At 36.4% G+C, this 15,101-nt stretch overlaps 2 protein-coding genes across 2 annotated transcripts; both read right to left on the bottom strand.

The window, feature by feature from the left end:
* Positions 1-6,639: 6,639 nt before the first annotated feature.
* On the bottom strand, positions 6,640-10,846 carry LOC147537416 (nitrate regulatory gene2 protein-like). The gene is made up of 4 exons (XM_086644857.1): positions 9,444-10,846; positions 9,112-9,293; positions 7,942-8,165; positions 6,640-7,711 (listed from the first exon to the last, which is right to left on the bottom strand). Exons 1-4 carry the CDS (start codon positions 10,540-10,542, stop codon positions 6,913-6,915), a joined length of 2,304 nt encoding a protein of 767 aa, XP_086500983.1. The 5' UTR covers positions 10,543-10,846; the 3' UTR covers positions 6,640-6,912.
* A 3,019-nt stretch (positions 10,847-13,865) lies between these two features.
* On the bottom strand, positions 13,866-14,870 carry LOC147537415 (uncharacterized). The gene has a single exon (XM_086642773.1). The coding sequence runs from the start codon at positions 14,868-14,870 to the stop codon at positions 13,866-13,868; it is 1,005 nt and encodes a 334-aa protein (XP_086498899.1).
* Positions 14,871-15,101: the final 231 nt, after the last annotated feature.

Here is a 15,101-nt window from a genome sequence, read left to right as displayed (position 1 = left end):
TACCTATTAGATTTGATGTACTGCATTAAAACAAGCATCACAAAACAAACCTATTCTCTTAGTTGGTCCCTACTTTTCCTTTTTCCATCTCAGATGGTCCCTACTCCCCACTTACAAATCCAACTTTCTATCATATCTTTAGACTTTTTTTTCCTCTGTCAAATTTCTTCTTCAACCTTTTCTTCAATCCATCATGATAGGGTTGGTCCCTTTTATAATGCATTCCTAACAAACCATACATATTATAACTAGATATGACCCTTGTACACTTTTCTTGAAATTGCGGAGTTGTTTTGCAGATGAGCATAAATCTTTTCGTAACCTTTGGGAATAGTTTATTTAAAATTTACTTAATTTGAAGTTTTTATTGAATCTTAAAGAATTACAAATATAATCTTCTGCTACCAAAACCTAGAGAGTTTTTTTTATTTATTTTATCGCCTTAGACCAATATTCTGCATAACTAATGAACTATATGTACTAAAAAAAATTGAATATTGAACTGCAGTTATTACAGCTATAATATGGACACGTTTGATTAATGGTACACTTATTAGTCTTTTAGTGAGATCTTGTTGTATATTTAAGATCATCAAATCTTGAGTTTATGTCCTTTCTGTCGAGCTAAGATTTTAAAAATAAAGTGACAGATCAATAAACAAATATAAGGAAAGCTAAAGTTATGGGAAATGCATATGGTTTTACAAGTTTTACGCGAACTTTATATTTAAATAAAAAATAAATTATTGATTAGAGTATAAATATAAAACATAATTGTAGCCCACCAACTAGCACACAATTTACAAATTGAAGTACAGAGTATTTTGGAACTTCTATCTCCATTCTTTAAGATTTATTATTACCACCTAATGTACACAACTATATATGTTATTAAGTATATATCATATTAACAAGTTTAACCTAACAAATAAATAAATAATTTCAAACAATTCTTGTAGTGGAATTGATAAATTCATCTAACCCAACTTTTGATGTAGTGAAAAGTATAAGAATATTTTCTTGTGAAAAATAATATAGAATGAAATTATATTGGTGTAAAAAGTTAGCTTTTAATTCATCCTCATATGAACATATAAAATGGTGTAATAAAGTGTAAGAATAAATGTTGCAGAGAAAAAGGAGGGAAAGAAGAACAAAACTCTAATTTTTATCACCTATGCTATAAATGTTGTATGACAGTTACTATATCTGCAGGATATACGGTATACCGTTGGATTGGTCGGTGGTACAGTCTCCAGCACTATTCTGACACCTATTTACATCAATCTTTAAGTACATCTTGGGTTTACCTATGTGAACAACTGAACATGTACATTTATTATTTAATCATTGATTTAAGAATTATAGTAATAAGTAATATATATAGGAGCATGGTCTGGAAATGGACGAGAGATTCTAGTCTCGGAAAAAATAGTCGGGAGGGCCAAAATGACGAAAGTATCCTCCATTTTTTTCTATATAATGATTTGAGATGGTAGAGACTCGAAGCGAATTTTAAGAATGTGACTTACACAAGTTTCAGAAATAAAAAAAATTGTATACTGGAACTTTCTACATCCTTTGACATAATGTGAAGGTTAAACACGAAACTTGTGTTCATAACTTGCAGTCTGAATCGAACGACCAAATTGAGTTACTCGAAAACGACTGGGGCTTAAGGAGAGTCATCATCGATCCTTAGTCGACCTCCTGATCAAGTGGTTCAGTGAGTTTGGATTTCGGCGAGTCAGTAGCTTGTTCCGTTTTCTGATCTTTTCTTAAATTGAAAAAGAAAAGTATTAGACACATTTATTCTGAGAAAACAACCCAAACAAATTCCAGCCTTTTTTTGTGTTTATGGTGACAGTGTTAGTTGTGGTTTGATGATATTCTGGTGGTGGAAGTTTAGTAACTGTGGTGGTTGTGGTGGTGAGGTTTAGTAATGGTGGTGGTTGTGGTGGTGAGGTTTAGTAATGGTGGTGGTCGTGGTGGTGGTGATGGTGGTACACTAGTGGAGGTTTAGTAATCGTGGTGGCGGTAGAAGTGCGAACTAAAGTAATTAAAAAAGGTACAATTTAATGGTGGTGGTCAGGGATTTGAAGTTTAGTACCAATAGTGAGCTTACAATGTGAAAGTTTAGTAATCGTGGTGGTGGTAAAAGTGTAACTAAAGTAAATTAAGAAAAGTATAATTTAAGAAGGAAAAAATGTTTATACTTAAAAATTGAACTTAGGTTGTTTGAACTCTCTAACATGCTTGCTGCCAATTGAGCTAAAGTAGACTACTTGTTACTTTTGGTATTTTTTGAACTAAGATAAAATAAATCGGGACCTCTTTAATTCTTTCTCTGTAGTCTTCGTGTGAGGCCCTTTACCCTGGGGGCCCGAAGCGAGACTTTGCTCACTTGCGCGCCAAGGCGGACCCTGATAACGCGTGACGAAAAATGATGTACATGAAAAAAACGTATTATGAACAATTATTTTTGTAGTATGATAGTTCATAATGTGTTATAAAAAAATACGAGATCTTTAGAGAAAAACAATAATAACAAATATGATCATCCAGAGTCAGGAAAAAAAATAAATTACATCAAAAGTGTTTTCAGATATTGTCAAAGTAATACTATAAATTGACAAACGAGTTAAACGAAAAAAAAATTAATTTTAATACATGTAACCGTTATTATTCTAGAGAGAAACTACAAATGAAGTTTAACCAGCTCGATTTCTTTTTTTAGTCGATTTCTCCTTGACTAGAAAATGTACCAATAATGAACTAATGAGAAAATGTTACAAAACTGCAATTTCTTGTTTCTTGCTATTATTGAAAAAAAAACTTTTTAACATGGATTTTAGATGTTGAAACTCATCTAACTGCCGTGACTCTTGGAAATACCATTTGTGGCTGAAAGTGAAACATCCCCACATGATCAGGCAAAACCAGTGATTTTTTTCGTCATTATCTTCATGAATGTCGGAAAACTAAATATCTAACGTTAAAAGATCCATTTGTGTTTATGAACAAGTATAAAAGAAAAAAATGACCAACAAACGACTGTCATACTTCCAAAAGATCCTTATAATTGGGGTAAGTGAGTATAACTAGGACAAAATCAAATATCGACTATATGTGGGAAAAATATAACTGAAGAATAATGGTGTTGAAGTACCATATTTGAATGCAATTGATGATCTTGTGTATCTTTCAAGTTGTACAGAATCAGATACAGCAGTTGTTGTAAATTTATTAGTAATGTACAGTTATGCACCAACCAAAATACATTAGAATAGTATCAAATATATTACAGTGTCTCCATGAAACTTGTTTGTTTTACTTGAAAGGAGCACAATCTCAATTATGTGGCCATGGAGAAGTTAGATACCTCTCGGATCCACATAAAGCACGAGTATAGACGGGGTATCTATTTCTCTGTGACAATACTATCATATCATGAATATCAGTAAACCAACCAACAACAACTACCTCTTTCAACAATGTAGAAATAATTGTTATTCACGAGACAAGACGTGAATGTATATGGTTAAAATTTGTAATTCAGCATATGCGAGAAATGTGTGGGTTCTTCTCAATTAAAGATACTCTTATGGTACTATACGAAGATAATGCCGCTTGTAATGCACAACTTGAAGGGTGATACAATAAAGGTGACATGATGAAACACATATCTCCGAACTTATTTTACACTCATGAGTTGCAAAGAAGTGGTGATATAGAAGTTCGACAAATACATTCAAGTGATAATATTGCAGATTTATTTACTAAAGTTTTACCAACTTCAACCTTCGAGAAATTAGTCTGTAACATTGGAACGCATTAGCTAAGTAGTCTTTCACAATCTCAATCGTTTGACCGTATATGCGGGGGAGTGTCTATGATGGAGAGCAAACAATTAAGGTTAGTGACAAATTGAATATGTATCTTACATTGAAAATGTTCGAAATGTACTCTTTTTTCTTTGCTTTTGATCGTATTGGATTTTCTTTGACAAGATTTTAATGAGACAATTTATGTGCTTCTAGCATACTTGAAGATATAAAAGAACATTATATTTTTTTTTTGTCTTCGCAATTTTTTTCCCATTGGATTTTCATGGAAAATTTTAACGAGGTATTATGTTTTGGAACATAATGAGATGTGTTGTAATTAATTTTTATCTTCCACTAGTTTAATAAGTTAAAATTCAAACTAATGTGGTCACATGTAACCTCCATCTTAAACACAAATTTATGTATATGCATGCAATTTCTAACGTAAATGTCCATGAATGTATTTCAATTATGGAGCCTACAAAACAAGTACGCGACAATTTGTAGAACATTTTACCATAATCTTAAGGTAGAAATATAATTTTTGGTCTGGATTATTTTTCTTCCTTCTCTAATTTAATTTAATTTTTTAATTTTTACAACAGTAATATGTCTCAGAATTCATTTTTAGAACGCTAGACGAATATGAGAATAAAAATTTCAGTTGAGAGACACATTAAAATTAACCCGAAAACTATATAATATTGGTGCTGATGTCGAAAAATGGTTTTCCGTTGATCAGTCAAGAAATAGGGACTGGATGTATGACAACATCCGTTATGATGAAATATTCCGTCAAGTTGATTGAGATTCCTTCCTCCTGCTCCTGCTCCTTGCTCCTTGTAAACCTGGGGGGAAAACCTGCAAAGAGTTCGAAAACTGATTCGACACTCGAGACAGTCAGATTGCTCTTTGCAGTAAAAGATTGAATATTGATTGAACCTTCTGGGGGGCGAGTTGTGGTAACTCAGTGTAAGTGATTGTGTTTCTGGTTGATGATCGTCGTGTCTTGTGGAAGACGATGGGGGGCCCTTTTATAGGTTGAATTAGACCGACTGTGATTAGACGGTGTAGATGAGGCGGTTGTGATCCACCGTTACGGAAAGTTGCCCACTGCTCGTGGTTAAGGTTTCCCTTATAGTTTAACTCGTATCTAAAGTAAATAGAAGTTCTTAAGTTCAAAGATACTTCGTAGATATCCTGCCGAAATGATAGATCTTCTAGGAGATGTTTCCTCCCTCGAGACTCTTAGAGTCCAAGCTTGCTTAAACACTTAAGATCTTTAACCGACTGAGATCTTATAGGGAGATTCCAGAATTAAGTCGGTAAGCTTGCGACGGGCTTCTGCCTCCCCAGTTTAGGGCGTGAGGCATCGGCCTAGCTTACGTGGACCTCCCTTATTTCTTTAGAGATTCCAGAGCAGTATTGATCGTGTTGTAGACGAAAGAGGGCTGATACCTCTTAGTTGATCCTGGCCAACCTCCCAGTTCTGGGCGTAGGTGGCGGAGCGTTGTGAGTTCAACAGTCCTGCTGCCTTAGGTCGGGTTGACTCATTGGACTTTTGGTCTATTCTTGACTTCTTGACTTCAGTCAACATCTGGATATTTTGTGCATCATCAATTGGGAACGTAATTCCAACCGAAAATCAATGGGCAAAATATAACTAGAATATAACAAAATGACAAATCAACTTTGAAAATACTTTTGAAAAAAAAACTTCAAAAATACTAGGATATATTCCACTTAAGCTTCCAATTTGCAACTTTTAAGGGGAAAGCAACAATGAAAAGAAGAAAAATAAAACTTTATGTTCCTTACTTTAAAAAAGTTAAACCGACCAAATTCAAAATTAACCTTTATTATTCTTTTTTCATTTACTTTAACTATTCCAAATCCTAATATACAATGTGAAATTCTTAATTTTTCCCTTTTTTTGTCTCCACCTTATCATCATTCAAACAAAATCAAGGTATTTTCAGCTGGAAATGCTATACGTACAATTTTTGACATACTGACAAACTTTCAAAGAAATTGTTTTTTAAAGTTTGACTACGATTTAGATTGATCTTTTTCCCATGTAAGTCAGCATGTCAAAAATTAAATAAATATTCTTTTTACTTATATGCAGTTATCTAACATATTTTATATGCAGTTTTATAGTGATTTACTACATGTATTAAGTTTAAACAAAAGGAAACAAATATTGTTTTCGTAAAGGAAAATGATCCTCATCCTGGCACGAAACCCGGCTGAAACCTGGCGAGGTGACGTGTTGGGCTGTGATCTAGAGAGAGAAATTTCCGCCGGGTTTCGGCCAGGTTTCGTGTCAGGATGTGTATCACGGTTGTTTCGTAAAATCCAATTACAATAAGCATTGAACAAGTCTTTACGTGGACACAATTGTTCTACTCCACTCTCGTTTACTTTTGTACTTCTCGGACATGTTAAACACAAAAAACAATCGTATGTGTCTTTCCTCGGATCTGAAACTGGATTTGAGATCTTAATTGACTCAAGTAAGATTTCAGAACGTTATTTTCCGCTTGAGTCAAGATGTCTGATTCGTTTAAATAGCTAGACTAATTATTCCATTGGAGACCAACTAATCAGATTTTAGATGAGAGATATTCTAACAATGAAAAAGAAAACAGAAAAACATATATCACCTATTTTGTTTTCTTATTTCTACCAGCAACATTATTGAAGTGAAAAACCAAATCATAGTTGAAGTCTGGAATCATTTTAGGTTTAGAGAGAGAAAGAGAGTGTGTGTGCACCAACCAATCAGCAACAAGGAAGAAAGGACAAAAGAGAAACAACAGAAAGATCTTCATATATATATTTATTTCACATGCTCTGAAAGCAGCCGACTCTTATCTGTTACAACAACATAAAAGCAATTTCCTGTACAGATTCATTCCATCCCTCTTCCTCTATCTTTCAAGCATGAATTTTTTTTATGAAATTCTCATATATCTACACATTCAACAGCAAACCTAACCAGATAAAAATGGCTGACTAGAAAAATATCAACCTATGCTTAATCTATTTTTACCGTGGAACAAAAAAGAGATCGAACCCATTTTTATTTAATAGAGTATGAACGATTGCACACACCTAAGAGCGCCTCGTTGAACAATCCTGAAAACATAGTCATGGCCTGAAACACGCCTGGCAAACCTGTCTGTATGTTGTTTAGAGTCATCGATCGTGTTACATCAACAGCCTTGGCGTATTTCGACATTTCCTCCTCTACTTTTCTTTGACTTGCTGCAAGTTCTAGCTTCTTCTCTGCAAGTGGGTCTCGTGCGTCGAAGACTTGTCCTCCACCGTCAGATGATCGTCCACCATCTGGAAGTGCAATCCCGACCATTGAATAAGATTGGTAGAACTTCTTCTCGATGTTACGGAGTGATGTGGCTTTCTTTTCGAGCTCCTTCACTGCAACTTCTCCTCTCTTTTTTATTTTGAGTTCTTCTGACTGTTTCGTGGAAATTACGTGAACAACATTGACAAAGCTTTTAATAGACTCAGATGCAACTGTATCGGGAAGGCGATCGAGGGCTTGTTTCCATTCGTCTAAGAATCCAAAGACTTCAGAGAGGTTTGTGGTTGGTTCCGTGGTGATGATGTCTTTAATGGGGATTTGTGTAAGTCTAAGCCAACTATGAAGAGACCGAATATAATCACGCTGGAATTTTATGAGGCGGCAAAAGTTGGAATGCCACGAAGATACAGCAGATTCAAGGTGACGGGTTGCTTGACGATGGAGATCGTTGGTTGATTCTCCTTTGGCTGCCCGATTTATTAGACCACGAACTTGTTGGACTATGTGATTTTGGAGCTCATGGAACTGGTTCATTGATCTCCACATGTACATCAACCTGCATTTAACATTTCAGAATATAAAATAATGTTTGCCACCATGAATGATAGTGATAACACACCAAAACATGTTTCATACCACGAAACGTTCGCTTGAAAATACAGTTACCAAGGAACTATTTTTGTATGTGTACATGTGTGGTGCGCGAAGAACAAGATTAAAGTGGGTAGTCACTGAGATCCTAAAATGTAGATAAAACTCTAAAGGAGCAGGAGAAGATTGAGTTACCCATGACAAAGCTCAATAAGTTGAGGTGTGAGTTCAGTGTCTCTAACACGAATAATAGCAGAAGAGGTAGTTGACACAGCCTGTGAGGTTACAACAATCAGGGACTGAAGCCTTTTTAACGATGCTTTTGTTTTGTCCAACTTAGCTTCGGCACCTCCCCTGTACTCTTGTGTTTGCAATGAAGACAGCTTCTTCTCATGCTCGATATTTGCCCCTTCTCGAGCCTACATACAATCAACACCCAGGTAGATTAGCAAAATTTCAAATTGAACACATATCCTCTTCATACATAAAATGTATCAAAACAATAAGGCATCATCCAAGCAACTACAACTCTACTTGGTATTTTGCGAACTTTAGTAAATAGTGACAACCAATTTCTTGCATTAAGATGTTTAATTAAGTGTTTGTAAATGAAACTATTCAACTAGGGCATGAACATTTGTAGCCTTCAACATGACTGTAAAAATATTTTCAGAGTTTCACCGAACTATGAGGACTAACTATGAATTGATTTATACTTGCACTATGACAAAAGAATGCGAAAGCAAAATTTGGACTATGAATATTTGCAAAAAAATTCAGAATCCCAAGCAGATTCCTACATGAATCACCAACAGTAATAACATACTTGTTATCAAACGTCGGAACTGCATTGCTCTACTACACATACGGAGATAGTACTACCAAATCACGATTCCAAATCACAGAATCTGTCTAGAGTCAAATCCCTAGTATAAGAATGTATTCAACATACTACGACCTCCATAATTTCTTTTTTCCCTCCACACTTTATATATGCACTAAAGAAAACCCCTTCGTAGAAATAGTACCAAAAGGCCGAAAAACAATCATAAACAGTACTACTCTTTCAGTTTACCCAACTCTAAGGATAAAGTGATGAAAAATATGAACTCCGGTTATACTTCCGGTAAACTGTAGTGCTACTTAGGAGTTGATTCGTACTCTTATTTCGACAACAGTACAAGTCGAGGTCACTACTTTCAAGATCGATTGTTGTAGCTAATTAGACTATTGTGAACACAATCACGTTAATGACTAGCTGAATTATCCATGTAAGAACAGTTTAGTTAATAATTCAGAGACAAAACAAATAAGTAACTCTAACTTCATTCCCACCACGAACTGGAAGTAGTAAATGAATTATACCTTAACTTCCTGATAGAGCTTCTTCTCCCAGGCCAAGAGCTGTTCCAACGTCGAACAATGGCTTTTCGGACCTGGTTCATTGAGAGCACTAGCGTCTAGTCGGTACTTAATCTCTAATGGAGGTTTTGAAGTAAAGCTTGAACTCAAATTAGTCAAAATACTATTTGAGTGAGATACAGTCTCTGTTCAAAACACAAAAGATAAGATAAAGTTAAACCCTACTACCCTAAGAAGAAGATAAATCATTCAACCAATTCTAGTAGGAGGAAAAAAAAGTTTGAATCTTGTAAACGAAACCCTAGTAATTAGTTAATAGCTAGTTAGTAATTTACTCTTCAATTGACGAAAACTCCGGTCGAGCTGAGCTCGACTGATCTCAAGCAGATCTGAGACAGGTGCACCAGCATCAGCTGCTTTTTCAAAATAATCCTTGATTGAAGCTGCAATTTCAGCCAGATCTCGGTGCCTGACTACAAGTTTCATGTCGGAGATCTCATCGCCGCCGCCGCCACCACCACCACCAATGGTGTCACCTATGTTCCAGCTAACTGAAGATCCAGCATCATCTGATTTATTATCTAATTTCCCAAATCCCATTGATTGTCGATTCGACTTAGAAGCGACATCATTGTGAACTGAAGATCCAAAATTCGATCTAGAACCAATTTCAGATCTTGATTCTAGGTCTTCGTTATCTGATTTTGTATCTGAGCTAGTTGTACTATAATGATCTCCCCATTCACTACAATGAACTTCTTCTCTCTCCGTTTCTTCTCTCTCAGTTTCTTCATCTTCATATTCATCCTCCTCATCCTTGTCAATTTGACTATGGTGGTCGTCAGGTAGATGATGGCTCGAAGTACGATCATCGTCATTAGGTCGCCGGAAAAAGTCAGAACCAGGTGGTGAAGGAGGGTAAAAATTCTCCCAATTCCAAGCTGAAGATGCCTGAGAAGGAGTTTCAGAGTAAGTAGAATTCGCGGTTGGGTAATCAAATTTCTTATTAGAGGGTTTACGATAAGAAGGAGTTGATTCGGAAGCTGAATAAATCTGAGAACGAGCTAGTGGTGGTGGTGGTGCTCGAACCGGAGACTGAGAAAAAGAACTCAGTGAAGGCTGACGCGGCGGAGGTGGTGGTGGTGGGGTTGATTTCTGAAAATGAGGTATTCGTGAACTGGTAGTAGTAGTAGTAGATGAAGAAGAAGGGTTTCGAAGAAGAACGGCCGGAGTTTGATCAGAAACACATAGAGGTTCACCAGAAGCAAAATCAAAAAGAGCAGAACCAGTAAGACGAAGAGAACGAAGGTAATCAGAGTGAGCAGCGGAGAGGTGGTGACGAGCGAGTACAGCTTCTTTCATGAGGCGGCGCCGCTCTTTGCACCGTCGAACTGTATCTTCATTATCAAGTTTAGACGCCGTGCATCCTCCCATTTTTGCGACGACGGAAGTGCCGTGACTGGTGGCGCGTGTTTTTCTCCTTTTACGGGATAATGATCTAATAACTTCTAGCCCCGCCTGATTTGCACTTGTGTTTTTGTAAGTATGTTTTTTAGAGAGAGAAAGTAGAAACACTAGCTAGCACACTTATTCACATTTTCTCTCTCTCTCTCTCTATCTCTCTATCTCTCTCTCTAAAGCATCTAATACACACACACTCATTTGCTACTACTACACTACGTTAGTAAAGTGGATTGATGTCGCAATTGATCAACTACTTTTCACCCAAAAAGTAAATATTATATTTATTTGTTTATATTGATAAAAAGGAAAATTAAAAAAATCCTTTTTGGGACCCTTTTTTTTAATTTATTTTTTTCAAAACAAGTGGAGGAATTCTTTTACTCAAAAGAAAAAAGAAGAGGAAAGGGATTCTAGGAAAATTAAAGTGGGTGGATTTATTCTCCGTGGGGAGATAGATACTATTGATGTCTAAGTGGGATTTCACTGGCACCATTACAAGATGGTGATGAATAGAGTTATCCATCTTCTCTAAATTGTAGGTTTGAACATAAGAGTTACAATTTTTATGGTCAATGTAGAGTTGTTTCTGGTGGTACATTTGAGTCTATTTTTAAATTTTTTTTGTAGAAACATTTTCATATATTAAAGAAACTAAGAGTCAATACAAGGAATTAAAATATTATTACAATACTTTTTAGATAGAAAGTACGGAACGTTGCTCCACGTCTTCGATCTATTCTTTGATCTTGCCCATTTAGCTAAAGAGTCCGCTTGACTGTTGAGTTTCCTACTGATGTATTGGAAGTGAACCTTTTCAAACCTGCATTTTATTTGATGAATTTTCTTAATGTGGAATTTAGATTGCCAGTGTACTTCGTGTTTTTTGTTTAGAATGTGTTTTATTACATTTATGTTATCACTTTCTATAATGATATTTCGATAGTTTTGAGATTCCGCCCAAGTGAGACCGTTGAGTATTGCTATCGTTTCACATTCTTCACTGTTTCGACATCTAAAGGTGGATGTGTGTGCTGCTATAAATTTAGATTATGAGTTGTGGACAATTAGACTGATTCCCGCAATAGATTGACTGTGTTGTATAGGATGCATCAACGTTAATTTTCAGAAAGTTCTGTTTTGGAGCCTACCAATGATTAGGTTTGTTTTATATATTTTTTCTGTTATATTATGAATTTCTAGAAAGGTTAATATCATGTTAATGACTTTCTCTAGGTTGTTGATTTCATGTTGGAAACAGTGATCACATCGAGTTTTTCAGATGATCCACATTATTGTCGCATAGTGAATATTGTTTGTTGTTTTGTTTTGATGGGGCGAATCTTGCCAGGAGAAAATCCAATCCGCCACAGAAGAGATATTCTCAGCTGTGATATTAAAATTAAAATAAAACCAGATGTTTTTTGCTAAAGGGCAATGAAGTAATGCATGTTCTATTGTTTCCTTAGTTGTGCAGTTCGGGCAGCTCAAGTTGTTGTCGATGTATTTCCCGATTTTTTTCTCTGACTGGAAGGGCTTTGGAGCAAATTTTCCAGAGAAAGAGTTGGATCCGAGGAATTGTAGGAATATGCCAAATGAAGTTCTAATCATAGGTATTTGGGAGAGGAGTGTTCATGCTGCTGCAGAGATAGTTGTACATTGACTTCACCGTAAAGTCTCCGGAGTTTGTGAGCATCCATTTTCTTTGCTCTTTTCCATTACTAGTAAGAGGAATAGATTTTATTAAGTTGATAGTGTTTGTATCGAAGGTCGTTGAAAGTTTCTCCTCATTCCATTGGTTGTTTTCTATAAGTTGAGCCACTTTGTTGAAATTAGAGTTGTTGTTAATGTTTGTCGGATTACGTATGTCCGGAATCCAGTTATCTGTCCAGATGTCAATATCTTCTCCATTGTTGACCTCCCAGGTCATTTAGTCATTGATTGTACTTAGATGCTTTCTGATGGTTTTCCAAGTCCAAGAGTGTGAGGCTTTAGCCGGGCCTGGCTTTTGCGTGTGAGGGTAGTATTTAGCTTTAAGAAATTGAACCCACATAGCATTAGGCTCTTTAGTGATTCTCCACGCTAGTTTACTTAACACAGCGGTGTTGTCGAGTTCTGGTTGATGGATACCTAATCCTCCCATTTTCTTTGGGATGCATATCCCAGGATTTTTGTACAAATCCCTTTAGATTTACCCCACCAGAAAGACATTTATATGGTCTTAATGCTTTTGCTTATGCCTTTTGGAATGGCGAAGCATTGCATTTGGTATCGGGGTACGGCCGCTGCTATTGCCGAGATGACCACAACTCGCCCAGCTTGAGAAATGAAAGTGTGATTCCATTTCGCTAGTTTGGTTTTTATTTGCTAAACAATGTCTTTGAACACTTTTGTTTTTTGAGCTCCTATGAACAGTTGCGCTCCCAGGTATTTTTCCGAGGTGGATGCGTGTTTTACTTTGAGAGATTTCATGATCATTCGCTTGAATTTAGGATGAAAGTTCTTCGAGTGGAAAATGTTGGATTTATTGTAATTAATCACTTGCCCCGATGCATTGCAGAAATTTTTCAGGATGTCTTTGAGAGTATTGATATTATCCAGGGAGGTGCGACCAAATATGATGCAATCATCAGCAAAGAGCAGATGTGAAATGGTAAGATCTGGATTGTTAGTGGGGAATCCTTGGAAGTGACCTGTCCCTTGATCTTCTAGAATTAGTCGACTCAGACCTTCCATCGCAATTGTGAAAAGAAAGGGGGATAGGGGGTCGCCTTGTCTGATGCCCCTAGTCGGGTAGAAGGTTTGCCCCGGGCGACCGTTGATCAGAACTGCCATGGAAGATGTAGAGATGCAGGTAGATATCATCTGAATCCAGTGTTCTGAGTACCCTATCTTTGCCATGATGTCTTTTAAGTAGTTTCATTCAACTCGATCGAATGTTTTAGACATATTTAGTTTGAGCCCAAAGTATCCTGTTGCACCTTTCAGATGCTTCAGGGAGTGGATAATCTCTAGTCCAATTATAATATTATCTGTAATTTGTCTGCCTGGGATATAAGCCGTTTGGAAGGGGTTAATGATAGTGTTAAGAGTATTTTTTTAGCCTATCTACCATGATTTTGGTTATGATTTTGTAAGTGGTATTGAGAAGGCTAATAGGTCTGTAATCTGCAGGGGTTTGGGGGGAGCAGGTCTTGGGAATCAGGCAAATGTGTGTGTGATTAAGGCAAGGATGCAGTGCTAAAAAAGTTTTTGACCATGTTGTGAATGTCAGGACTCATTGTATCCCAATTAGATTAGAAGAAGAACGAAGGGTAACCATCTGGGCCAGGAGGCGCATCTGTCTTTAATTCTCTCATGGCCTGGTTGATTTCCTCATTGGTGGGGGTATTCGTTAATTCATTATTCTGCTCTTGAGTGATGGAAGTATGGAATAAGTTAAGAATATTGGGATCTGGGGCGGTGTAAGTAGTGGTGCTGATCTTAAGGAGGTGAGAAGTAAATTCAGCTTGTATAGTGCTATGATCTTCTTGCCAATCCCCATTGTTGTCTTTGATAGCTATGATCTTGTTGGTTCTGTTTCGCTGAATGGCTTGCGAGTGGAAATATTTTGTGTTTTTGTCTCCCACTAAAAGAAAGTTGTTGGGGGATTTCTCTTTCCACAGATTTTCTTGTTTTCTGTAGAGATCTTCAAGTTGTTGGTAGAGTGTGGTGCTTTCTTCCTTAATAGTACTTTTCTGAATGGCTTTGATGATGTTATCTATGTTCTTCTCTATAATCCCAAAAACCTTTTTGTTCCATTTTGTTAGGTGTTTACTTAGGTGTCTAAGTTTAGGTTGAATGTTTATGTCATTTGTCCAGTTTGCTGCAATGAACTCATGACAATCTGGATGAGACATCCAGGTCCTGATGAATTTAAAAGGTTTGGGTTTAGTATGCTTCTCATTGTTATTTGAGAGGAGGATAGGTAGGTGGTCAGAACCTACCGAGTCAAGATGAGTAATTCTAGAGTCTTGGAATGTCTGGAACCAATTTATGTTGGGTAGCGCTCTATCCAACCTCTCTTGAATCAGGTTTTCTCCTAGCTGCTTATTGCTCCAAGTAAAAGGGTGACCTTGAAAGCCCATGTCAAGCAGTTCTAGATGATTGATGATGGCTATAATTTTGGGGATATACGAGGAGTGGGTGTTAGAGCCGCCTTCTTTTTCCTGAATGTCGAGAACGCTGTTGAGATCTCCAATGACAATCCAAGGCTCGTTGTTTTCTTCTTTAAGCTTACATAAGCTTTTCCAAGGATTCATCTTATCTTTCTGATAAGGGCAACCATAAAAACCCGAGATATAGTAATTACTATTATTTTGAGGGTTGGCTACTTCTACATGGATTATGTGATTGTCCGAGTATGAAAGTTGAACATTTATATGGTGTTTCCAATATAACACTAATCCTCCCGATTTGTTAATAGGTTCAACAAAGTGACTATTATAATATTTATTAATTTTTATTTGTTTTTGGATGTTATATGATTTATT

The sequence above is a fragment of the Eschscholzia californica genome, unplaced genomic scaffold, assembly GCF_041429995.1.
Source record: "Eschscholzia californica isolate CP2 unplaced genomic scaffold, dmEscCali1.0.p SCAF_5, whole genome shotgun sequence".
Classification (NCBI taxonomy): Eukaryota; Viridiplantae; Streptophyta; class Magnoliopsida; order Ranunculales; family Papaveraceae; genus Eschscholzia; species Eschscholzia californica.
This window is presented reverse-complemented; position numbering and strand designations above follow the sequence as displayed.

Bases quoted from the DNA above. Each gene is read 5' to 3' on its own strand.
- LOC147537415 (XM_086642773.1), bottom strand. From the start codon at position 14,870: ATGAATCCTTGGAAAAGCTTATGTAAGCTTAAAGAAGAAAACAACGAG.
- LOC147537416 (XM_086644857.1), bottom strand. From the start codon at position 10,542: ATGGGAGGATGCACGGCGTCTAAACTTGATAATGAAGATACAGTTCGA. The intron at 8,166-9,111 runs GTATAATTCATT...GATTGTATGTAG, and splicing joins AGCTCTATCAGGAAGTTAAG to GCTCGAGAAGGGGCAAATAT. The intron at 7,712-7,941 runs GTAACTCAATCT...TGTTAAATGCAG, and splicing joins CTTATTGAGCTTTGTCATGG to GTTGATGTACATGTGGAGAT.